The sequence below is a fragment of the Quercus suber genome, unplaced genomic scaffold, assembly GCF_002906115.3.
Source record: "Quercus suber isolate HL8 unplaced genomic scaffold, Cork oak 2.0 scaffold_108, whole genome shotgun sequence".
Classification (NCBI taxonomy): domain Eukaryota; kingdom Viridiplantae; phylum Streptophyta; class Magnoliopsida; order Fagales; family Fagaceae; genus Quercus; species Quercus suber.
In genome coordinates this window covers 377,993-402,867 of record NW_027069573.1, presented here as the reverse complement: position 1 = coordinate 402,867, position 24,875 = coordinate 377,993, and the positions used below count along the sequence as shown (strand labels likewise).

The 24,875-nt window shown below is 34.8% G+C and overlaps 3 protein-coding genes across 7 annotated transcripts; 1 reads left to right on the top strand and 2 right to left on the bottom strand.

The window, feature by feature from the left end:
* Positions 1–5,300: 5,300 nt before the first annotated feature.
* LOC112028936 (probable membrane-associated kinase regulator 6) lies at positions 5,301–6,787 on the bottom strand. The gene is made up of 2 exons (XM_024061629.2): positions 5,962–6,787; positions 5,301–5,852 (listed from the first exon to the last, which is right to left on the bottom strand). Exons 1-2 carry the CDS (start codon positions 6,635–6,637, stop codon positions 5,845–5,847), a joined length of 684 nt encoding a protein of 227 aa, XP_023917397.1. The 5' UTR covers positions 6,638–6,787; the 3' UTR covers positions 5,301–5,844.
* A 4,470-nt stretch (positions 6,788–11,257) lies between these two features.
* LOC112028899 (uncharacterized) lies at positions 11,258–18,003 on the bottom strand. Its single transcript, XM_024061594.2, has 4 exons — positions 17,594–18,003; positions 15,687–15,839; positions 14,855–14,920; positions 11,258–12,040 (listed from the first exon to the last, which is right to left on the bottom strand). The coding sequence occupies exons 1-4, from the start codon at positions 17,801–17,803 to the stop codon at positions 11,372–11,374; spliced, it is 1,098 nt and encodes a 365-aa protein (XP_023917362.2). The 5' UTR covers positions 17,804–18,003; the 3' UTR covers positions 11,258–11,371.
* Positions 18,004–20,049: 2,046 nt separating this feature from the next.
* On the top strand, positions 20,050–24,875 carry LOC111991692 (G-type lectin S-receptor-like serine/threonine-protein kinase At5g24080). Of its 5 annotated transcripts, none has more exons than XM_065775272.1 (5): positions 20,050–20,432; positions 21,517–22,862; positions 22,983–23,163; positions 23,411–23,864; positions 24,209–24,326. In XM_065775272.1, exons 1-5 carry the CDS (start codon positions 20,191–20,193, stop codon positions 24,266–24,268), a joined length of 2,283 nt encoding a protein of 760 aa, XP_065631344.1. In that variant the 5' UTR covers positions 20,050–20,190; the 3' UTR covers positions 24,269–24,326. The 5 variants fall into 5 exon arrangements, with proteins under 5 accessions (XP_065631344.1, XP_065631343.1, XP_023879254.2 ...); XM_065775271.1 differs by lacking the exon at positions 24,209–24,326 and adding an exon at positions 24,336–24,875 and having other exon boundaries at positions 20,053–20,432; XM_024023486.2 differs by lacking the exon at positions 24,209–24,326 and adding an exon at positions 24,333–24,875 and having other exon boundaries at positions 20,055–20,432.

The following is a 24,875-nucleotide window of genomic DNA, read 5'->3' as shown; positions in this document are numbered from 1 at the left end:
AAAAAAAAAAAAAAAAAAAAAAAAAAAAAAAAAAAAAGGAAGAAGAACCATTTCTCTATCTGCTGGGTTCATTTAATCATTATCTTTCTCATACTAGCAAGGAACCAGGTTTGATCATATACAGGCCTTTGATATTTTTAACCACAGAACATAAATGAAATGAAGTGCCTAGGAAGTTTTCACCTTGCTCACTATGGCATGGTGACTCAAATGTATGATTGATAACTGCAAATATTGGATTTAAGCACATTGGTCACACACTTTCATCCTAAATCATGGTGGAGTTGGAATAAACAGAAAGTATATTGGATTTCTATTATGAAAATTTTTGGTTTTTGAGGGTGCAATATCATTGCTACAAAAATTTTGGGTCGAAGGAAACTTGTGTATCATTGATTTGCATGGTTACCAGCCATACTAACTCTCATTATGTATGTTGTTACAATTTTAGGGATTTAATTTCTAAATTATCAAATAGTTTATATACCATATATGTCAATTTGTTTTGAAGGCAGTGCATGTAATATACACAAAAAAATATATATATGGAACGAATATATTTAAGTTTAAATTTACAAATTTGAAATAATTACCAAAACACCATAAACCAGAACCTACAAGGACTGGTTGGCTTCCATTAAACCAGCCTTCTCTCTCTCTCTCTCCCTTGTGTTGCCTTTGTCGTATTCTAGCAAACCTCACACAAAAATGTAAAATATTCATATTTTTTACCCTTTTGGATCCTTCGCACATTTCATTCAATAAAATACTATCAGATAAGTAAGCAGACATATTATTCCCAGATTTGAGGTCAATTTTATTTAAATCCTATTGCTTTGGTTGAAATTAGAGAAACCTTAAAGTTAAGGTTAGGTTTAGGTTTAGGCCTTGATTTAGGGATTTCCATGTTACACTTATATTTTCTTCCAATTGATCAATAAATCACGAAATTTAGGGCCCAAATTGAAGATTTAAACAAACAATTGATCAAACAGTGGCTTCTTAACAAAATTTTAGATATTTGGCATATTAGAATTAGGGTTTAATGCCTAAATTGGGGATTTTGTGTTCCAGCTTTCAATCTATCAAATTTATTACTCAACAATGTAATTAAGGGTCTCAATTAAATATTTAAACTCCCAATTCAGTCAGAGTTTGATCGGAATGATAAGATTTATCAAAATATGGGTTTAGGTATTAGGTTTATTATGTAAATTAGGGTTTTTCAATCCGCTATGGATCTACTCAAATTGAATCAAGTAATATGTAATTGTGACATCTAATTAGGGTTTGGTAACACCAATTGGTCGAAAAAATTATATATTTGGGATTAGTAGGATCCCCTATCTATTTAGCATCATTGAAAGTCTAAATTTTAGATATCACGGACATATTAGGAGGTGCAAACTAATTGAGTTATAAGGCTCTTGGCTCTATGATGAGTTAGAAAATACCATGTCAATTGATGGAAACCTAAATCAGGGACTAGTAATCTAAGACCATCAGTATATTGATTTTGAAGCAGAATAACATGCTTGTGTAACTTCTAGGTGAGAACTTTTAAAGGCTTATCAGATTTTATATTGTTCATGATCATTATCATGAATCTCTGATAATCTTCACTGGCTGGACACGTTACTAATTAACCCAATGAAATTTTCTCCTTTTTTTTTGGTGGTTTGTGATTCTTCCTCTGCTTACCAGCAATGACATCAAATTCTATGCTTTTTTTTTTTTTTTTTTTTTTTTTAATAAACATTTTAAGTGAGGGCTGAGCTATGTTTATGAATTGCCTCAATATCTGAGAACCATATCTCACTTTGAGCAAGTACTTTTCATGCAGTCATTTGATAGCAAATAATATCAATTCAAAAAAAACAAAAAAATTGATATGTATAAAGAAGTCTTGGTTTCCCCTGATATCTTCATGGTCTGTTGAATTTGTTCACAAAAATGGCAACATTAGAAACTGGTTCGAGTTTCTAATAGTGTGTATATACCACATCCATTATAAAATTCTTCCATGCAAGACTGCTATGCCATTATATCATTGGGTCTAAATGCTTCAATTCTTGTCAAATATAACAAAAGCCAAACAACTCAGTGATATGGACCCTGCCCTAGTGCAATGAATATTATTAAGTGCAACACATGATCTGAACTGAAAGAAGTTATATGCACCATTCATTGTCCTAAAATTTGCAAGAATGATCTTAGGCTGAATGCTTCCGACATACGGCCTGTAACAAGCTTTTGGTTCCCCAGCCTGTTTATTTCAATGTGTCTAAAAGTTGCTTCAAAGAAGCCTTCTGAATGCATATCTCTTGGCAAGGAAGATAACTCTCGACATTCATCATAATGGGTTTAGTAAAGCATATTTCTTTCAATAATAAATTATGTGACATGGAAATTTATAGCCATCAATACCCTTTGTGCATTTGTGACACATTGATTCTTTCATTTTCATGTCTCAAATATTATATTGCACACATTATTTTCTGTGGCCCTCTATGTCAGGCTTTTTTTTGGGGGGGTGGGGAATAGGATTGTGAGAGGAAATGAATTCTTTATGTACTTACAAGCTGAGAAAGAAAGAAAAGGAAATGGGAAAAGAAAATCATTATCTTCAATCCTAAGAGCATGATTTTGTTACCCCTATGTCTCATTTTCTCAGTGAAGCCCTTCTTAATGTGATGAGACATGTAAAAAATTCTTGTATTTATATTTCTGTGTCAATGATTTGTCTCTTATTCAAGATAAGATGAACTTCAATGTTGTGTTTTCACATTAATTTTTGTGTCCTCAACAGGACTAATCTTGGAAAACCATATCCTCAACTTGCAAGTCTGTGCAGGGTTTTGATAACAGGCACAATTGTCACTTGGCTAAAGTTTTAGTAGCTACAGTGACTGAAGGATGTAAAGCAGCGACAAGTAGCATGTATAAGTTTCTGGTCCCCCACAAGCTAATTGATGTAGCAACAAGAGAGAGAAATTTATGAAGGTACTCTTGGATGTTCTTCCTTTGATAAGGAGCAGAAAATCCAACATGGAAGACAAACGGATGTAGAAAGAAATGGAAAAGCTGTGTTATCAAACTTTGGAATTTCTCCTAGCACATCTTGTCCATGTCTCCCTATCTTGCTTGTTGACATGTGACAAACTTCTTAGTCTTAGCCATTTCCTTTCCCATTTCCACTGGCTAAAATTGGGCCAGCTAAACTTGAATTAGGTGCCATGAGAATTACTTGCAATGGAGTTTCAAGATTGGAAGATAAGGCATGTCTAGAGTGCAAGACCTATCACATGCCGGACCCATTGGCGCAGGGGACCAGAACCTTTTAGCATGGTTCTTTCCTCTCTTTGATATCGAAAATTCAAAAGGGAATGATTCTCAAATAAAGTTCTGTTTAGTAAAAGATGTACATCCCACGTCAGTTTCAGGAGCATTTAGCACAATCAGCTAGAGCTAGTAAACACTGAAACTAGCATTTTAAGTCAGCTAATTAAAGAATTTTATACTATTGCAAGAAGGATACTGCACTTTTGTAAAGTTGCCCAAAATTATGAAAATAATTATGTGGACAATGCATAACGTGGCTGTACTTGTTGCAATCTTGTGTGGTGTAACAGCAATACCTAGATGATCTCCAACTTCACAATAATACCCAATCCAAGTATCAATGGCATTAAATTGGCTAATTTATGTGCTGGAATCACTGAAGTATATAATTGAGCAGACATAAATATATGCCACAATAATGCTGTAGAGATATGGACACAGCTAGAGCACATTCCATTATACCAATGATTGTACTACAAAGATCACATTGAAGTTTTGTGTGAGGACACTGCGAATTACTCACAATGAAGCTAACATACATGCTAGCTGTCCTTCCATACAAAATTAAATCTCTATATGGAATCAAAGATTTTCCCAATTCCAAGCAAAAAATATGTACCTCTTGCACCAATCCTTTGCCTCTATCACACGTTTCTTTAGTGCTACAATTTGAATATGAGATGCTAGAGCCTAGAAGAAAAGAAAGGAACCCGGTAAATGTGGAGCCACATCAGGCATTATTAAGTAATCAATAAAGAATGTAAAGAATAAAAGGACTGGCAACCATTTCTAAACAACAGGGTAAGACCATTTGGTTGGGGAAAGATTAAGATTGTGAATTAAAGTATAAGAAAAGGAGTCATCAAATTAATTGAACTAAGAATGACAAAAGTCAATGTATTTTGATTCTTGATTCTTGATCAGACTCAATGTATTTGATTAGCTTGATTAATTTATCCCACATTATGTGCAAACTTTAATAAAATGTGGATAATGTACTATATTATGTGAGTAATTAGTTATTTATTTATTTTTTTTAATTTCTTTTGGAAAAGTAAGTCAGCTGCCATGATGAAAGTGTATTTAATAATAGATGAATCCAAATTCTTGACCTTCTGACAAATAAAAATTTCCTCTTTTTCTGTTTTCTGCTGGAAACAAAATTAAACATGATGTAAAATCTAATGTGAGCACTGCAAATATCAGTTGTCATAGGTAATGGAATAACACTATAATACTATACTAATTTTCTAGCATTTTTTTAGTCTTGTTAAATTGTGTAAGAGGGCATGTGAAAGATAATATTCTGCTTTGTTTGTTTAGAAAATGTCCTAACTTTTAGCACGTGCTGGAGAGAGAGTGAGAGATTCTATGGAGCCCTACATTGACATCAGGGTTTCCAAAAAGAAAAAATTTAAACAAAAAGTCTAACTTCTAAACTATGATTTTAAGCTAGTATTGCTCTATTAAGCCTTCGATTTACAATAAACTAGAGTGGTGGATTATATATATTCTTTAATACAACTTTGGCATTGTTGCACTAAAAAAAAAAAAACCGACCTATATCAGCGCTTCAATAACACTGCTATAGGTCTCTAAACCGCTTCAATAACACCGCTATAGGTCTCTAAACCGCTGGCATAAGTCCAGTAGAGCTATACCGGCGCTTTCTATTGTCAATTTTTGAAATAAATCATTGTGTGCAAAAGAGTATCTATTGATCCAATGCTAAGATTACCTTAAGAACTTGAACCCCACTACTAGTCTACAAGGAAAACTTCCTTCACTCAGACCTTTCAAAATATAATTAAATCCTATATGGAATCCCTCTCTCAAAAGCTTAGCAGGGTATATATTTTTGGATAAAGGGGGGCTAAGACTTAGGAGGGCCTATATAGGTATAAACATCGTATTTTCGAACTGATTTCAAACTTTATAGCATTTGATTGCACAGATCATTATAAAGAAAAAATAGTAAGGCCTGTCATATCAGCATAAAGTGTTTACATAGTCATGAACTCTGGTATACATGCTAAAAGAAAAGGAAATCATTCATGCTTAACTTTCATCTCAACACTTTAGTGACTTTACTGTGGTCCTTCAAATCAGTACTACTAGTTTCGTATCTATATAGAAGTGAAAATATACCATGAATTATACAATCCTCTTTTTCATACATTAGATACAACTTCATACGAATAAGCAAGGCAGATTCTTTGTGTTCCTCCCATAATGAAAAAGACAAACACAAAATTATAATGTATCCTTTTTTGTTTTTCCTCTCTACTTTCCCAATGCCAGAAAATTCCATGGCCGACCATTCACACTACTTCTACTCCCTTGTAGGACAAAAACTTTACGTTATCATTCCCAGAAATATAGGACAAAGGGACAAATAACATGTGGCTGATGATCCTCTTGTCACCTCACATTTCCTCTGTTTCTAAATGTATCTTGAATTGCTCCTTTCCTTTCTTTACTTTTCTCTGTAACACCCTCAATTCATTTTCCTGAAAATAACAAAGTTTGGAAAGCTGTTTAGAACCCAAAATATATGCAGAATGATGACAATAATACAATAGTAAAAACCGATTAAGAAAGACATATATTAATATGTACCTATGGATCTTTTGCAATGGAGAACTGCCTCATAAATTGAACTCTCAGAGTCACAAGATTTGCGCCAATCATCATCAGCAGAGTAAGCTACACTAATTCTTGGAGATGTTTCGGATGAGTATACCCAGTTCTTCACCACCTTATGAACTCTTTTATCAACGCTGTCAGCTTTAGAACTTGATTTGCTTCGTCTTAGTCTTTGAAACAATGGCCTAAGAAAATCCATATACTTTTGAAATATGTGCTTTGATAATCTTCGACACCTTCTAATACTTGAAGAGCGACGAGGAATATCATTTGGAATTAGGACTTTAGGTGCATGGGAAGAGGATGGCAGCAGGGTTGGAGTACCGCAATCTGAGGCCTTATAATTATAAGCCTCCATCTTCAATGGATCAACAAAGAGAGGCATAACATAGCCATTGGAAAAGAGCTCGTCTGCGTGAACCAGAGCAAGAGAAGATTGTGAAATTGGAAGGTCAAACTTGAAATCCTGAGAGTTCCTAAAGAATCTCTTGGAGGGTGGCATTCTTGGGTCCATCTCAATGAAGGAGGCTTCATCGGATGCATCAAGCGAGTACCTGAAGGAGTTGTCTAAGCTTTCTAATGATGGTCTTAGGTTCACTAGCCAACTGTATGAAAAGCTTTCAATTGAAAGAGGCTGTGAAGCTTCCATGGATTAAGGTATGTTGGGAATATGAGGAAGCAGAAGAGGACTAATATATACACTACAAAGGGAAATGCATACAAGGTGAGGTAGTGGCAAGCATAGGCCCTATATAGCACATATCTTTAATATGTACATATATATATACCTCAATATCCTCTTTCCCAAAGAAATTGCTTGTGTGGTTGTCTGGCAAGAGACAACGAATTTTAATAATTGAAAAAGAGAAAAGAGAAAAGAAACAGAAATGTGAGCCCCAACAAGACCCATAATGCACTGTTGCATCACAAGTTTACCCCACTTTTTTTTTCAATCATTTCTTTTTTTCTTTGTAACTTCACAAAGAAGATGGTTTCTCTTTTACAAACTTATATTATTCACCATCAACTAGAAGTAACTAACTAAAGAGAAACAGAATCAGATTCGTGCATGCTTCCTCTTTTTCTTTTTTTTTTTCTTTTTTTTTAAGTTCCAAGTCACCTATAGAAATTAAATAAAGAGAATAAGCACAATTGAACCTCCACAAAAGGAAAGTAATTCTAAGAAGTTCAATGTTTACGGGAGACAGGCTCATGCATGCTCCATTAATTATGCAACCTGCTCAAAAAACTAGTACAAAGAGTTCAACCAAATTTAATAATGTTGAATGTTTCTCCATAGTACTATATTCTTTACATTGTGGACAATGTTGATGATGCTTGCTTAGCTACCTCTGTTTGTCATTATCTTTTGATATTATAATTTTTGTGCTAAAAACTTTTGAGTGGGCATGACCAGTTTGAAAAGATGATTTCACCATTTTGATGCTTACATCCTAGCTGCTTCAGCACAAGGCTCCACATAAATGATAAAATATTTGATTGTAACATGATATTATAATCAAATGGTGGTCTGGATAAAACAATATTACAATTGTTTAAAGGGAAAAGAAGAATATTGCAAAGGTTTAAGTAGGTCATTCAGCAGCTTTAGAGCACAGTATGCTGCATTAAATTTTGGATGGTGTATTTTTTATCACTCTCCAACACAATCTGGACAATAGGGTGACCTGGATCTGTTCTAGAAGAGCTGCATGCGTCAAACTCACATAATTAAACAAGAAAAATGTAAGACACAAAAGAAGAGTCGGCATATGCAACAAACCAGTTTTTTACCAATTAACTATATATGGCGGAACAAGTTTTTAAAACTATGGAAAGCTGTTTTAACATTTACTCTAGTTAGTATTTTATGAGATGAATGGTGTGAATTCTAACATATATTTCCAAATTTTTGAAGCAGGAACATCATTATTTTCAGCACATCTGCACCTTACATGGACCATTAGCCAATAGGTTCCACCCTTAGAGGATTGGATTTAGGGTTTTTGGGTTTAGTTATGGTTTAGGGTTAATATATAGTACGGCTCTTTGGGTTTCGGTACTTAAATTAAATAAGATAAAAGTGTATGTAATCACAGTTATGAATCTTTAACAAGCTGATTGGTGCTGACCACGTATATTATTCTCAGTCATTATGTCTTACATTTTTCCAACAATCTATAGTAATTTCTTGTTCAACAAAATCTTGTATCTGTAATTCCGCAGCACTATTATTTGATATACCACATTCAATTTGATACTGTCTTTTAATACATAAACCTCATGAAAATAGGTTATCTTTAATAGGGGGATGGGGATATATATGGTCCTAACTTTTAAATAATTTTTTGCATTAAGTGGCAGCTTTTATTCATCGAACCAAAAATTACGCTTGAAAATGTGACACTTTTACTTTTACACAAAATAATGGAACCTAGAAAAGAAAAAGACAGATAGCTCACACTTGAAAAAAAATAAAGTTGAAAAGGAAAAGAACAGAAAAAGAAAAAGAAGTGTGAGCATCGTATTTGCACTAACATTTGACAAGATTTATGAAAGGTAAATTCAGGAAACAATTCTTGAATTACTCTCTTTCATTACAACATCAAAACAAATACAGAAGAAGACACTAGACATAAATTCTACTTTTCAATACAAAAACAGATAAGAATAAATGACATCCATTGTCATATGTAGCTACACTTTTGTCCTTGAATCAGTTAAAAGATACATCTAAAATGCGAAGGAAAAGAAAATGGAATTAAGAGAATATCACAAAGTTATTGGTAAGGAAATTTCTGGCTTTTCCATCCACTAACAGTTAGTGGTGTTCAATTCAAATGACCTCTAGTTTAATTGTCAAAGAAAGTTATATCCTTTTCTTTCACAATTGAGCTAATTACGATTTACAAACAATTGACAAAAACAAATATAGCAGACAAGGGTCCCCCGGATTGTCTGTGAAAGAAATGAACATTGACTTATGTTTTGGGACAAAAGTCAGAAATAGAGAGTGACATGATACCAATTGGTCCCCCCTCATGTGGCACTTCAAGACAATAAGCAGCTGTGAGAGAATCCAAACACTCATAAATGCAGTTTAATATAAGAAAAAGAATGTTTTTTTTTTAATTATGCAAAATTTGATTACAATTTGGAAGAAAAAATCCATCAGTTATTAGTTGACTTACTACACTTCAGATACTGAAAAGCTTGAAACACGAAGAAAGAACCTTGATAGCTAATAATGTGGACTTAAAACTTGCACAGAGCAGCCTATAACTTGTTACATGAATACAATTTTATACCTGACTCTGTACACATGATTCACTGTATGCTGTGGATTGGTCTCAGTGATTGCCATAACCAACAGTGATCAAGACCACCATCTAGTCCATAGGAAAACATGTACTCAGCTTTCCCAAAGACGAGTTCCACTTCGATTCACTATTTAGTCATTATTACCAAATCAGTAGCATACATGATAAACTCGTCTTTTTGAGAGATGCTAATAGCGTTTGCGCTCGTGTCTCAGACAAGTTTACAAAAGGCTGTTTCCTAAATAATTTTTAAAAAGTACTACTTTAGGAAATAATTTCTAAAAATGCATTATTTATTAAAAAAATGGCCCAATTATGAGTTCAAAATTAATTGGGAAAAAAAATTGATGCTCTAATAATCTAAAAAATATTGCCCATCCCAAATCATAGTGCACTGCATTGAACTAAGGAGGAGAAACAGTTGCAGGGCTCGCGACAGTTGTAATTGTCAAATGACCGCGGTTGTAGTGAATATGAATATGCCACGCATTACATAGCAGGTGGGCTCAAACCTATGCATTTGTCATGGATAAGGATCCTTTCCATTTCACTTTCAAATGAAGAGAATCCATTTCAAGGCTAGAATTTATTTGAGATAAATGTGTGAGAGACAGAGAGAGAAATTTAAATCAAAATAAGCAGATAGCAAGATGTAGGCGTTGTACGCTAGGAACATGATCCTCTCTATTTTATTGGAAATGGAGAGCCCATTTTGCGTTTAAGATTTTATTTCTTGTATCAAACAGTTACAAAAAGTACCATCTCATTTAAAATTTAAATTGGTAATATTTAATTTGAACTATGAAATTGATCATTTTTGAATGGAGAAAATACTAATACTACAAGTTAGCTAAGCTTTCCAATGCCAATTCTATAAAGGGGTGGAGGATATGACAACGGAGGCCGGAGTTTGTTGTGGCTGGCAAATTGTTTTTGATAAATGATACGCCTCAAATTGTAAAAGATCTTTTAAGCAGTGTCTAATTTATGCGGGAACAGAGAAGAAATTTTTATTAAAAACAATTTTGGTGTCTACCACTAACACATTGCCTCACCATTTTTTATCCACCACTCACACACTACCACATTACAATTGTAGCAATGAAGTAGTAAAATAGTTTGTAGTCCTAGATTTTTTTCAATAAATTTTAGCCAGGACTCTCAAAGTGAAATGGAGAGGATTCTTACCATTTGTCATGCACGCACTACTCATGCTCATTAGCCAAGGGCCAACAGCATCAACCATACAATAGTTGCCAGCAAGCAGTAAAATTTCAACAGCAAACCAGAGGAGGATTACCAGTATTAAACCAACGTGAATTTTTTTGGATACGTTTAAACCAACTTGATTATTGTACAAAGTGGGACAAGCAATGCTAATTGAAACTTGATTTGAGAAGAATGGAGTACAGAGCAAAATTATTTCATGAGATCTAAAAAAACAAAAGCATTCCACAAGCTATGCAACAACATCGATGGTAAGAGGTTCCTTGACCGGGCAAAGACAGCACCCATTACCACCCCAAGAAATATAAGTGGCAGCATCCTTTGCATATTGAAATGTGCCAAGGCAAAAGCTACTGAACTCACTAAAATTGAGCACCAAACGGGCATGTACTTGGTCAAGGAAGGAAGAAGGAATCCACGGAAAACAATCTCCTCCCAAATGGGGGCACAAACTGAAACTACTACTGCATAGAGGGCCATTGCCACTGGGTCTCGTGCCACTATTTACAATTGTAGCAATGAAGTAGTAAAATAGTTTGTAGTCCTAGATTTTTTTCAATAAATTTTAGCCAGGACTCTCAAAGTGAAATGGAGAGGATTCTTACCATTTGTCATGCACGCACTACTCATGCTCATTAGCCAAGGGCCAACAGCATCAACCATACAATAGTTGCCAGCAAGCAGTAAAATTTCAACAGCAAACCAGAGGAGGATTACCAGTATTAAACCAACGTGAATTTTTTTGGATACGTTTAAACCAACTTGATTATTGTACAAAGTGGGACAAGCAATGCTAATTGAAACTTGATTTGAGAAGAATGGAGTACAGAGAAAAATTATTTCATGAGATCTAAAAAAACAAAAGCATTCCACAAGCTATGCAACAACATCGATGGTAAGAGGTTCCTTGACCGGGCAAAGACAGCACCCATTACCACCCCAAGAAATATAAGTGGCAGCATCCTTTGCATATTGAAATGTGCCAAGGCAAAAGCTACTGAACTCACTAAAATTGAGCACCAAACGGGCATGTACTTGGTCAAGGAAGGAAGAAGGAATCCACGGAAAACAATCTCCTCCCAAATGGGGGCACAAACTGAAACTACTACTGCATAGAGGGCCATTGCCACTGGGTCTCGTGCCACTATTGATTGCTCAACACTAGAGACAGTGACAGGTGTAGAGGGAAGAATAGGCCACAAATTAAGGTTGACCTGTGAGAGTCGGTTGACAAGGGGAAACATGAGACAGCCCAAACCAACATCGAATTGCCACTTCCCTTCAAGGCTAAACTTGAACCAGTCGGATGGAAGGGGATGAAACCTTGTGAGGCAGCGATGCAGGAGTGCTATCCCAGCAAGACCTTCAGCAACATCAGTCAAGAGGCTGTACAAGGCTTGCCCTCTGTATGTCAAGGATTCCTTCCTAAATCCTGCTGCGTGGGCTAAAAATGGAACTACCCAAGATCCTACCAACCAGAATGAGGCAATCCAGAGAAGCATAACCTGCAGAACCCAAAAAGCTTTTACTTTCCTATTCTTATTATTCCTTTCCACTCATATTCATCGTGACTAACAGCAAGATTTTTCATTTACTTCTCATGAAATTTAAATTTCAAAGTCAATAAGATAACATTATTAAACTTGTTAAACCTTTATTCATACATAAAAGATGTGATTGATTATATGTAATCCAAACTTTAATAAAACCATAAAAGCTTCAAAGATTTTTCAACGTCTCCACTCCAACAGTAGTTTTTATTTCTTTATGAATTACTTTGGGAATAAGACTTAACATTTCATAAATACTTCAAAACCTAAAAGGCAAATATAATCTATTCAATATCATCGCTACTACCTTATGATTAATGCACTGCCACTATCTTTGCAATCTAAAAGGCCTATACAAAACTTCATCTGATTTCTAATTAACCTAATTATATAACTAGCTGCCACAACTATAATATTGATTCAAATTGGCCTGTTCATTTGGCATTCCCATCATTTAAAATTATGCACATATGGTTGCAGTCTTTTAGCTTTATGAAATTGGGATCTTACTACTAAATTTAGGAGAAAAAAAAATGATAATAAAAAATAAAAAATAAAAAATAAAAAAAAACCAATGAAAGTCGACTTTAATGGCCACAACTGATGAAGGACCACAGCAACAACCAATAACAACATAAAAAATGCATCCCAAAACTAATTCTAATTCCCAAGCATTAATGTGGCACATGTCAGATGATGCCAAGGGTACCTGGGAGCTTGAATAGGCTTTCTGGTAGATTATGACTTTTATTTTATTATGTTTTTGAGAATTTAATAGTTCTAGACAGATTTCTGATTGTTCTATTTATTTTTTTAGCGATGTTTTAATTTCTGATAGACTGTACTAATGGTCCATTGGATCTTATTTTAGTTTATTTAGGGTTTCAAGAAGGTACAAGTTCTACTAGGTATAATATTAGTCATCTATTTATATGAATGTAAAACTTTCTATTCAATACAGAGAATAAGTTTTTCTAAATTTCCAGAATTTGTGAATATTTGTTTGTATCTCTTTTCTTCCACGTCCTTAAATTTCCCCCAACTTGAACCTTGCAATCACTGTTGAGTCACCTTTAAAACCCTAGAATCCCAAAACTTCAAAACTCTAAACCAACCATCCATCAAATAGCTCAAAATAACCCACAAACAGCCAAATTACTGTTCATGGGTGACTATTCATAGCCCTAGAACAGCAACCTAAACCCTTGGTTTTCCCCTTTGTTTCATCACACTCCTACTATTCCTTTTCACCAATAGACACCCTATATTTCTACTATTCTCCTGCAGATTTTCCCATCAATCCTGAACCCTAATTCTTCAAAGTCCTAGTTGCCCAAAACTTCCAAATTAGATTCTGTTTCATTTCCCTTTGTCCCACATCAATGTCCAAAAGAAATCCCTCTTGACTGTAATCTACAGACTATGTTCTTATATGATGACTTCATAATTAGCCTTATACACTATGAATCCATCCCAATATTCTCTTCATATGATTACTCCGATGCCCCAGCTAAGTGGAATGTATCATCTGCCCCCAACTCCATCTTTATCGCAATCAACACAACCTTTTTCATTGCAAAGCCAACACCACACTACGCACACACATCAAGTCTCCCACCAGGGACCGTCAAATCCATCACTTTTTTCCCATCCACCACATGTAAACACTCACCTTCTCAACAGCACACTACCACCTCCCACACCACCATTCACCTCACCACCCTAAACATAGAAATCCTGTTTCTCCCACTGATTAGTTTACCTCCAAAATCCTCCATGAAGTTGATTAAGTTATGAACGTTCAAAGATTGTTAATTATAAATACTGCACCTAGGCTGCTCACGGTTGAGTTGGATTGAGTTTGGTGTCAACCCACCACTTGACCGGATTTATTCGGGACTGAGTTGCTTACACCTGCCACTGACCAATAAAATGGTTGGAACTGTTGGTCAATTTCCTCAGACTTAGTAGTTGAGTGCCGTTTAAATAAAAGTTAAAAAAAAAAAAAAAAAAAAAAAAAAAAAACCCTCAAATGACCCAAAGGTACCAAACCTAAACAGTGAATCTGCTGCTTTAGTTCAAGCCATTGACACTGACTAAGATTTTTGCTGGATAAAGCTTTATTGAATTCAGAAAATTGTGCTAGTAAAATTGATCATATCTAAGAATTTCTTATTTGCAACTGTTTCTCAGCAAGAGCTCCAGCATGAAAACAGTTTTATTAGGACATATCTCCTCAATCTTTTTTCTTTTTTTTTTTTTTTTCTTTTTTTTAATTTTTAATTTTATAAGAGGATGTATCTCCTCAATCTTGGACATAACTAAAGTTGAATATAAATCTGAAATCTAAAACCATGATAACAATATAGGGTTCAAATTTTTTTTTTAATAGGTAAATAAAGGGGGAGGGGAAGGTGGGGTTTGAACCACAAACATGGGACACTAGGTTCACACTATCATATAGACAACTCTTATTGTACACCTATGTCAAAAGAATGCCCTTTAGGTAGAGATTCGGCCCAAAAAGCAGACATACATATCATTCTCACCAAATGAAGAAGAAAAACGCAGAGACAAAGGGGAACATTGATGCAAATATTATTTATGGTCATGTAGGAAACTTAAATCTATGCATAAGTAGTTGAGTGGATTAGCTTCAATAAAATTGCAATTTGGAAATAAATTTATATGGTAAATAGTAACTAGAAAACTTAGCGCAAAAAGATGAATGCCACATAACATCAAAGTAATATAAACAGAATGCTGCACCTGTGCTATGGTCTTTGCTGTCCATGGCACCGTCCAAGGCTTTGCACCAAAAAGTGCATCTGTAACCTGCAATATTATCACAAAATAGATATCAATCCTGAAAATGTGCAAAACAATTGGTTATCATTCTTTAAAAAGGAAAACATTATACTAGTGAAAAACACTTTGTGCAACAACTCTTTAAACTGAAATTAACAAAAACTTCATCTAATTTTCAGTAGATTTTGTTTATGATAGTTATGGAGTTAAAAAAAGATCAGGTCTATTTCAATACTATGGCTATGGCCTATAGGTCCATAATAATCATATACCAACCAATAGTAGATTAATGGAATGAGTTTCAGACTTCAGAAACCATCAACTCAAACATGTTAGGGTGAGTAAGCACCAGGCTTTACTAGTAACATGGCATTAAGATTATGCTTATGCCTCTAGTCTTTAATGGGTTCAAGGTTTAATTACGAAGAAAATTATATACAGATGAATTCATTTACATCACAGTGACATGAAAACTGAATGATTATACCACAATCCTTTTTTTAATGGACAAAATATAAAAATGAGATCAGAAATCATTTTGGGTATGTGCAAAAAAGTAGTGCATCCATAAAGACCATATTGATGCATGAAGATAAAATAAACTAAAATAAAAAATTTATTTGAGAGAGATAGAAAGAGCATTCAAAATCAATCTCCCCTTAGAGGCATAAACTTCAATTAATCAGTCACAAACACCCCCCCCCCCCCCAAAAAAAAAAAAAAAAAGGAAAACAAATAATCCTCATCCAAAGACTGAATATCATTGCACAAATGTTATAAAAGAAAATCCTACCTTTCTAGGTCTTGAAATCCAATCTTTCTGCACATCATTTATTTGATTGAATTCAGGCTTCACCAATTCTTCTGATAATTTATCTTCTACAAACTTGGACTCAGGTATTGCAGATGAAGATTCTTCATCCCTAAGACACAAAAATCTCCATTTCTACAAAACAATAATGATTTAGCAATGAATATCAAGAAAAAATAAAAAATAAAAAGAAAAACTAATAATTCATCTTAGAATCAAATATAAGTAAATAAACAAGCACATGGAGGAAGTGTTAACTCTGAAGGGCGGCTGATTCAGAGAGTATGTCAGGATGTTAAGGGAAGAATAATGTAGTGTAAGCATATGAAGGACAATCCAAAACAGGATTTCTGTGCAGCATATGGAAGATTCCTAACAGTGTGCTGCTTTGATATGTTGTTTATTTAGTTTTTGAATTTTATTAATTTGCTGGTTGTCCAGCTGTAGGATTGCTTAGTGGGAACTTGGTGTAGCTGAGATGCTTGTTTTCTGTTGGGAGTTTGTGGTTATGCTCAGGAGTTGTACCTGTGTTTTGATTAAATCAAAATTTATCATTCGTTAGGGGAAAAAACCCTGATGAATCAATCATTTATTCCAAATCTGATGCAACATAACCCGCAACTTGGCCACTGAGAATTTTAATGAAATGTAAGGAGAAGTAACATTTGAATTCTTAGGGTATATAGAAAGCTCAACCCAACAAATGAAAATAATTGTGCCAGGTTCAGTCGTGGAGATTTTTGTTCTATCATCCCGGCTTGCTAACAAAATGTTTGAATGGAGGTATGTATTCTGATCAAACAAAACAAATTTAGAGCTTTTTATGTCTTCATATACACATTTAAGAAATCACAAAATTCAGCCCAATAAACAGGGGTTTGTTCCCCTAAGTGATTTATGAGAGAGCAGACTGTACTTGTCAGCGAGACAAAGGATTCTTTGATTTGACTGATAAAAAATCGTGAGTTGCTTAAGGGGTCCAATCAGCACCTAGAAGGATAATGTTGACGAGGCATCTTCATAAGCGGGGTGGAAAAGGACTAAATTGAAGAGCCAATGGAAAAGAACAGAAATAAAGGAGGATTCCATAAGTGGAAACTGAGATCAAGGAATGGAAAGATGCCTCAATTGATAATGCTTTTGAAGCAAATCCACTTTCAAGGTTACAGGAAGTTACATAGGTATCATATAAAGAAGGTACTGCACCTTGAAACAGAAATTTCTACAACAGAGTCCTCAAGACTTTTGGGGCAAAGGCATTTATTCTCAGACAGCAGGTGCATGATGTGATTTTAAATAAATAAGAAACAAGGACAGTATCTACTAATGGAATTACCCAAAATTAATAATCATTGGACCCTTGTGCGATGGCAAGTGCTCTCCGCCAAAGATATATTTTGCGGGTTGAGTCCGGGGAATCAGACTCTCCAAATTTGTGAGAAAGACTGCCTACCAAGTACCAACCACACTTATTTTTATAATTGCTAGTGCAAACACCATTGTTCACATATTTCAGAAAGTTAATAACTTTTGTAATTAGTTTCTTATGCCTCCAATAGAAGCTCTAAGGTGTCTAATAGTATATATATATATATATATATATATATCAACTATTTATCACTTTAGCTTTAACAAAATTCAGTTCACCCATCCAATAAAAAGAACCAAAGCATATTCCATTTCTTTCCCCCCCCTGCTTTAATTTAATCCTCAAAGATTCCAATCCTATCATTTCTATTAACAAATTCCAAAACCCCACGAAACCCATTTAAAAAAAAATCAAAACTTGCACCTAATTTCTCTTCAAATTCCTCACTTTCTAGGCAAACAAACAGCCAATTTCAAATTCACTAAACAAATGGAAAGAGTTTAAGAAAGAGAGAGCTTACATTTGTTGGAGAGATATAGGGTTTTGCATTGAGACGAGGAAGGGTTGGATTGAAAGAGAATTGGATGAGTCTAGGGTTAGGGTTCTTCTTCAAAACCCTAACCCTAGAATTGGGAGGAGAAGAGTGTGGCAACATGGGTTGTCGTTGAGGTTGACATCGTGGCGGAGCCGGATTGGTGAATCCGGGGCGTAGAGGGCTTAGATTATGCATCAGATATAGGAAATTAAAAATCCAAAATTTTTAGATAGTAATGATGTCCTATGTCCTATCCACTATGAGCTGGGAGGGGTGAGTTGGTTGAGGCTTGCGGTGTTGGAAGTTTCAACGAACACGGGCGGAGAGAGAGTCTGCGACGTCGTTTTGAGTTTTGACAGCAGAGAGAGAAATACCAGAAACTTCTTCGCTTTTACTATTTTAACAGTTATTAACAGTTAACTCGTCTTAACCGCAGTTACAATTATAAGATCTAAGTGTGGAGACAAATGTCAAGATTATAAGGCATTCACACCTATACTACAGTGTAAAAGTCAAAATCACTTAAATTTACACTTTGTGCATTGCAAAGAGAACATGATAAATGTTGTATACATTTACAAAAAGTTGTATATATTATATTATTTTTATAAATGTGTATAATATTTGTCACTTTTTGTGTCTTTATAATGTAAATTTACATTGATTTTACAAGTGAAAAAGGAATTTTCCTAAGAAAAAATAATTTTCTCTAGAAGTTTCATAAAAAAAATTATTGACATTTGACCAACTAATTTTACTCTTAATTTCACAATTGGTTAGTTTATATAATAATATGAGTAATGAAAGACTTTTTGTTCACTATTGACTTTACATCAATCACTTACACTTTTACAAGTCAACAAATTGTAAGAACATTGTAAGTGTGCAGTTGTGACCTCTAATGCACCAAATGATCGATATGCATTTAGTCGTACATGATAATTTTTCAACCTTTTGAAAAGATGTTTGAATAAGGTGTACCTACAAAGAAGGTGAATTAGAAATATTGTACTTTGAGAAGGTTTGATTTGATAATGCATTACCAAACGGGCTACAAAGGAGATGATCTTGTGAATGCCATTCAAATTCCAACGCGTGTAGAACAATCCCTATACAATATTCCATTAGACATGACTTCTTTTTGAGGTTACAAATTTACAATAGGTTTGAAATCTTTGAAATACACAACTTTGCTTTATTGAGTTAATGAAACTACATAAATATATATACAACTTGAAATGATATTATTAATTTCATATTAAGGATGGATGATCAAGGTTTTTGATGATTTTCTTTTGCACACTCGTAGTGTATCTTACTCTGCAGTTCAACGAAAATGATGGGCTAACCAGAGGAGGATTTCTACTTCCATGCAAAGAAATTTTCACGACACTTGATCTGAATGTCAATTTAAATTTAAAATTAATGAGCCTTAATTTATGGTTTTGCAGTCATGATAGAATGCCTAAATTTCAACAATTGATGTATTCGTCCATTTAGACATTACTTCTACCTTACAAAATTGATAAATGTTGAAAAATGAATGGTATGTGAATTCCATTTTCAATGAAATTTTGATGGAGCTATTTATTGTTAATGTCAAATGCAGTCTCTGTTATGTGTGCCCATACAAGAAAATATAAAAACTTACTTTTGAAATAGAATTCTCCCGCGCTTAAAATTTCAAGTTAGTTAAACTCTCTTGCTCTCTCCATGATACACAACCAACTTATAGAGCTTCGCAGTAAATGTACGGTACAAATAACATGTATCTAATTAATGTCCATCTTTATATATCAATATCATGCACGTATAATTTAATGGAAAAACCTGTTACACACGTGAATCCACATGCTGCAAAATGTATTGAACTCATGACTTTTAAGTCACGATTGTGTGTAATAAACACTATCCTAATTTGAATCCGACTTGTGTTCTTTTTTAACTGTTGAGAGTTTTTGATACTGTGAGGCAAAGTTGCACACTAGATGCCAACCTTTTCTGATTGTTACTGTCAAAATTCAGTTAAGGCCATTATTATGACCCTAAGACAACAGATATTACTAATACCATCTCAGGTAAATGATATAGTTTCAGATTAAGCAATCCAAGTCTTGATATAACGCCACCATGACCTCAAAAAGTCATCATCCTTCCCCAAAGGTCTGGTATCAAGTCGTACCAGTCCATATATATTCCCACTATGCTAAAGTGTGAATATCTGAATTTTAAGGATTGTCAATAATTAGAGAGGAGCGTGTCCACTGTCCAAGACTTTTGGCCTATTCGGCTTTTTTGGACTGATCACAAACTCCACAGACTACAGTCCATTTAAAGACCACATAGCAATAAACAAGTGCCCCAGCCACAATATTCAATTATATCTCTTTACCGACCAATATTTCATGCAACCATTTTCAAAGTTTAGCTCACCCACTACTCTATAATTAAGTGTTATGATTGTCCACAACACTCGGCTCCTTTTAAGTTTTTATTCATCCACTTTTTTGACATTAAAAAAGACGAGCTAAACCTTTTTTTAACATCAATACCACTGGCCACTTTAGCTTAAGCTTGATTCCATGGCTTCTTCTTCTTCTTGGATTTTGCTCTGCTTATGTGTAGCCAGTTTTGGCGCTTGCATGGCTGCTAGCCACGTTGGTTTGGGTTCGAGACTGTTGGCTAGTGAGGACCAAACATGGGTTTCGGATAATGGCACGTTTGCTTTTGGGTTCACTCCAGCGGAAGTACGTGATCAGTTTGAACTGGCTATTTGGTTTGCGGAGCTTCCTGGAGATCGAACAATAGTGTGGTCAGCAAACAGGTAAGTTTCAATGGACATCATTAATTTAATAAGTCCTTTAAATATTTGGTTGTTATTACTTAATTATTAATATTGCATTGATCGTCTTGGTTAATTTATTATCAACTACCACTTGTTTAAAAGAACTTAAGCTATTAGCAAAATATATATTTAATCATTTAATATTATTAATTCTAACAATTTTATACTATAAATAATTAATTACTGTCCTAAAACTTCTTCTCCCACTGTTATACTAGATTTTTGTTGTGCTGCATTCGGATAAGTACATATAAACTCATAGATTATCTCACACTCGGTTAGTACATTTTGTCCAAACTCACCATACATTTTTATATTTTAAATGTGAACATTAACAAAAGATATGATTATTTCATGTTTGTATATATGGAGCGTACAATAATAAGGTGTGAAACAATATCTGTCATAAGGCAATATGTATTTTATACGGTGTGCTGCCTAAATACACTAAAAGCGTCACGTAAAGTCCCATTCTCAATATATTTTTGCAGTGTGTGTAATACAATGTGTACAATAGATTTTGCCATTTTTCGTATATATAAACAAAAATACTTTTGCACAAGATCAAAACTAGACTTGTGAAATATTGTCCATGTTTTTCTAAGAAATATGGAGCATATATTAGGATGGTAGATGTTTTGCTAAAAATATTATAGATAAATGTAAAAATTAGTTAAAACAGTACAGTAAAACTTATGAATAATATCAAAAAGTGTAGTGGGGTCCATGAATAGTAGCAAAAATAAGGTGATTTTTTAATTTGAAGCCAAACATGCATTAAAGGAAATGATAAATTCTTAGAAAACTGGGATAGTTACTGGTTTTCGAGTTGCAACAAAGCAGTAGTACCCCATCCCCCAAGTTTGTAGGATTGTAGTGCTGCACACTCCTTGAAAGAGCCTGATACATAATAGGGTGGATATGGTTACTGGTTCTCTAACTTAAAAAAGAGAAAAATCATGAACCATTCCTCCATCTCTAGTCTTTACTAATGCTTTTGTAGGTAATATATGATCCGATCGCTTAAGCCAAAAAATTTCATTCTCTCAATCTAATATTATAGAAACTCTCCAGTCACCAACAACGCAATCTTGGAGCTCGACACCACCGGAAACCTTGTCCTCATTGATGGCGACACCACTGTCTGGATGTCCAACACTTCAAGTGCAAGTGTAGAATATGCAGTCATGTCAGAGTCTGGAAACTTCATCCTCTATAGCACGCCCAACAACACTGTATGGCAGAGTTTTTCACACCCAACTGACACTATACTCCCAAATCAACCTCTCACAGTCTCATTAGAGCTAACAACATCTAACTCAGCTTCACAAGGTGGTGGCTATTACACTCTCAAAATGCTTCAACAATCCAATTCACTAACCCTCGCTTTAACATACAATTTGCCTAAAACTTATAACAACTTGCCAGAATCTTTCACCAATTATTCCTACTGGCAAGCACCTGTTATATCAAATGTGACTGGGGATGTTGTAGCAGTCTTAGATGATGCTGGAAGCTTTGGAATTGTTTATGGGGAATTCTCGGATGGTGCTGTGTATGTGTACAAGAATAATAATGATATAGGTGGATTGTCAGCAACCTCAAATATGACAACAAGGTCAGCGGTTCTTCGAAGATTGTCACTCGAGACCAATGGAAATGTACGTTTGTATAGATGGGATGATGATGTAAATGGCTCGCACCAATGGGTGCCAGAATGGGCTGCAGTTTCGAATCCATGTGATATTGCTGGAATTTGTGGCAATGGGGTATGTAATTTGGATAGAAGCGAGACCAATGCTTCTTGTACATGTTTACCGGGTACTTCTGAGGTAGAAGGTCGTAGTCAGTGCTCAGAAAACTCATTGTTGATTGGTAAATGTGATTCACAGCATAAATATTCAACATCCGAGTTTAGGATTTCAACGGTGCAGCAAACCAATTACTATTATTCTTATTTTTCTGTAATAGCAAATTATAGTGATATTGCCAAGTGTGGGGATGCTTGTTTATCGGATTGTGAGTGTGTTGCTTCTGTTTATGGGCTTGATGATGGGACGCCTTATTGTTGGGTGTTGAGGAGCTTGGACTTTGGTGGGTTTGAGGACGCTGACTCAACTCTCTTTGTGAAGGTTAGGTCTAATGGTTCAAACACACCAGAAGGCAATTCTGGGGGTTCTTTGGAAGGGTCCAAGAATGCAAGAGAGAAGGTCTTGGTTATTCCAATTGCTCTCAGCATAACAGTGCTCATTGGGTTGCTTTGTTTGTTATTATACTATAACATTCATAGAAGAAGAGCTTTAAAGAGAGCCTTGGAGAGCTCCTTGATCTTATCAGGTGCTCCATTGAATTTTAGCTACCGTGAGTTACAAACCAGGACATGGAATTTTAGCCAGTTGCTTGGAACAGGTAAGCATAGAATACAATGCTAATTTCAACAAATAGAGGAAATGAAACAGAGGATGTTGTACTAATTATATAGTTTTTTTTATCATGTATATTTGCATTAAAGTAATGCTTCTTTTACAGGAGGATTTGGGAATGTATATAAGGGAAGCCTAGCAGATGGAACTTTGGTTGCAGTGAAAAAACTAGATAGGGTGTTGCCTCATGGAGAGAAGGAATTTATAACGGAGGTGAACACTATTGGCTCCATGCATCACATGAACTTGGTTCGACTCTGTGGATACTGCTCTGAGGGGTCACAACGGTAAGTAATGTTCCTAGGCAGTCTTTTTTATTATAATTTTGACATAAATGTAACATCTAAAAATGTCCACTGGGTATGAAATTTCCTTTTTTTTAAGCTTTATGAATGATATGGTTTAAAGCTCAGTGGACATTTTGAGATTTTGCATTTAGATCACCTCATAATTTAATATTTAAATAATTTGAAATTAAATTTTTTTTTTAAAATTAGTTATGATTGACAATTTATTGTTTTGCTGCTTTGGCAGGCTTCTAGTTTATGAGTTCATGAAAAATGGGTCCTTGGACAAATGGATCTTTCCTTCATATAATTGCAGAGACAGGCTACTAGATTGGCCAACTCGCTTCCATATAGCTGTGGCTACTGCACAAGGAATTGCATATTTCCATGAGCAGTGCAGAAATCGAATAATACATTGTGACATAAAGCCTGAAAATATTTTGTTAGATGAGAATTTCTGTCCTAAAGTATCTGATTTTGGACTAGCTAAGTTAATGGGAAGAGAGCACTCACACGTCGTCACAATGGTCAGAGGAACTAGAGGCTATTTAGCTCCAGAGTGGGTTAGTAACCGCCCTATAACTGTAAAGGCTGATGTTTATAGCTATGGAATGCTTCTTTTAGAAATTATTGGTGGAAGGAGAAATCTTGACACATCTTTAAATGCTGAGGACTTCTTCTTCCCTGGATGGGCTTTTAAGGTATCGTCTGTCTGATGTCTTTCTCAACTTTAGATCAGTGCAGTACTTTTGGATTCTTCAGGAAAAAACTTTTGAGACTAACTTCTCATAATCATGATAAATAAAAATGATCTTTAAGAATAATCATCAAGGTGAACATAGGCTTGGTTAATCCCGCAAAATGGTCATTCTATATACTAACCAGCCCTTCCAAACAATGTAGAAATAGGAGATTGTGCATTGAGCATAACCAAATGTTCTCATCCAAAACATTAGATAGACATAACAGCTTGTCTACTTCTATTTATGTGTCTGTTTTGCTACTTACTTCCAAGCAAAATAGTAATCCTAATTGTGTTTTTCAGGACAACATCACAATATTGTCAAGTGACATTTGGAAGTCAATCTTCTCAAAGATGCCGTAACTCATAAACAAAAGTGATAACTGTATGCTAATTCTTAACCATAGCAATGTTTATTTCTTGTTAGGAGATGACCAATGGGACACCAATAAAAGTTGCAGATAGGCGACTACAAGGGGCAGCAGAAGAAGAGGAACTCGTGCGAGCTCTGAAAGTTGCATTCTGGTGCATACAGGATGAGGTATTCACGAGGCCTTCAATGGGGGAAGTGGTGAAGATGTTGGAAGGATCAATTGATCACATCAACATGCCACCAATGCCACAGACGGTTCTGGAGTTGATTGAGGAAGGCCTAGATCAAGTATACAAAGCAATGAAGACAGAGTTCAATCAGTTTAGCTCCTTCACAATCAATAGCACAATCCATAGCCATCGTTCATCTCAAGCTACATGTAGCTATTCCACAATGTCACCTAGATAGTAAAGGTAACGCAAAACAGATTTTTGTTCAGACCATGAAACTGGTACCATGGATTGGCAAATAGCTAAAAGCTCCTCAATATTGTGTTGTGCATACATCAATTAGATCAAATATTTGTAAACATTTTAGTTGCACAGTTTACGTAAAAATGAGATCATATATAAACAAGTAGGCGACAGTTTAGAGTGA

What these genes read in the sequence shown, in the direction of transcription:
- LOC112028936 (XM_024061629.2), bottom strand. Translation starts at nt 6,637, where the DNA reads ATGGAAGCTTCACAGCCTCTTTCAATTGAAAGCTTTTCATACAGTTGG.
- LOC111991692 (XM_024023486.2), top strand. Translation starts at nt 20,191, where the DNA reads ATGGCTTCTTCTTCTTCTTGGATTTTGCTCTGCTTATGTGTAGCCAGT. An exon ending in TGCTCTGAGGGGTCACAACG is followed by an intron (nt 23,164 to 23,410) that starts GTAAGTAATGTT and finishes CTGCTTTGGCAG; the next exon opens with GCTTCTAGTTTATGAGTTCA. An exon ending in TCCCTGGATGGGCTTTTAAG is followed by an intron (nt 23,865 to 24,332) that starts GTATCGTCTGTC and finishes ATTTCTTGTTAG; the next exon opens with GAGATGACCAATGGGACACC.
- LOC112028899 (XM_024061594.2), bottom strand. Translation starts at nt 17,803, where the DNA reads ATGCATAATCTAAGCCCTCTACGCCCCGGATTCACCAATCCGGCTCCG. An exon ending in GGATTTCAAGACCTAGAAAG is followed by an intron (nt 14,921 to 15,686) that starts GTAGGATTTTCT and finishes ATAATATTGCAG; the next exon opens with GTTACAGATGCACTTTTTGG. An exon ending in CAGCAAAGACCATAGCACAG is followed by an intron (nt 12,041 to 14,854) that starts GTGCAGCATTCT and finishes TGGGTTCTGCAG; the next exon opens with GTTATGCTTCTCTGGATTGC.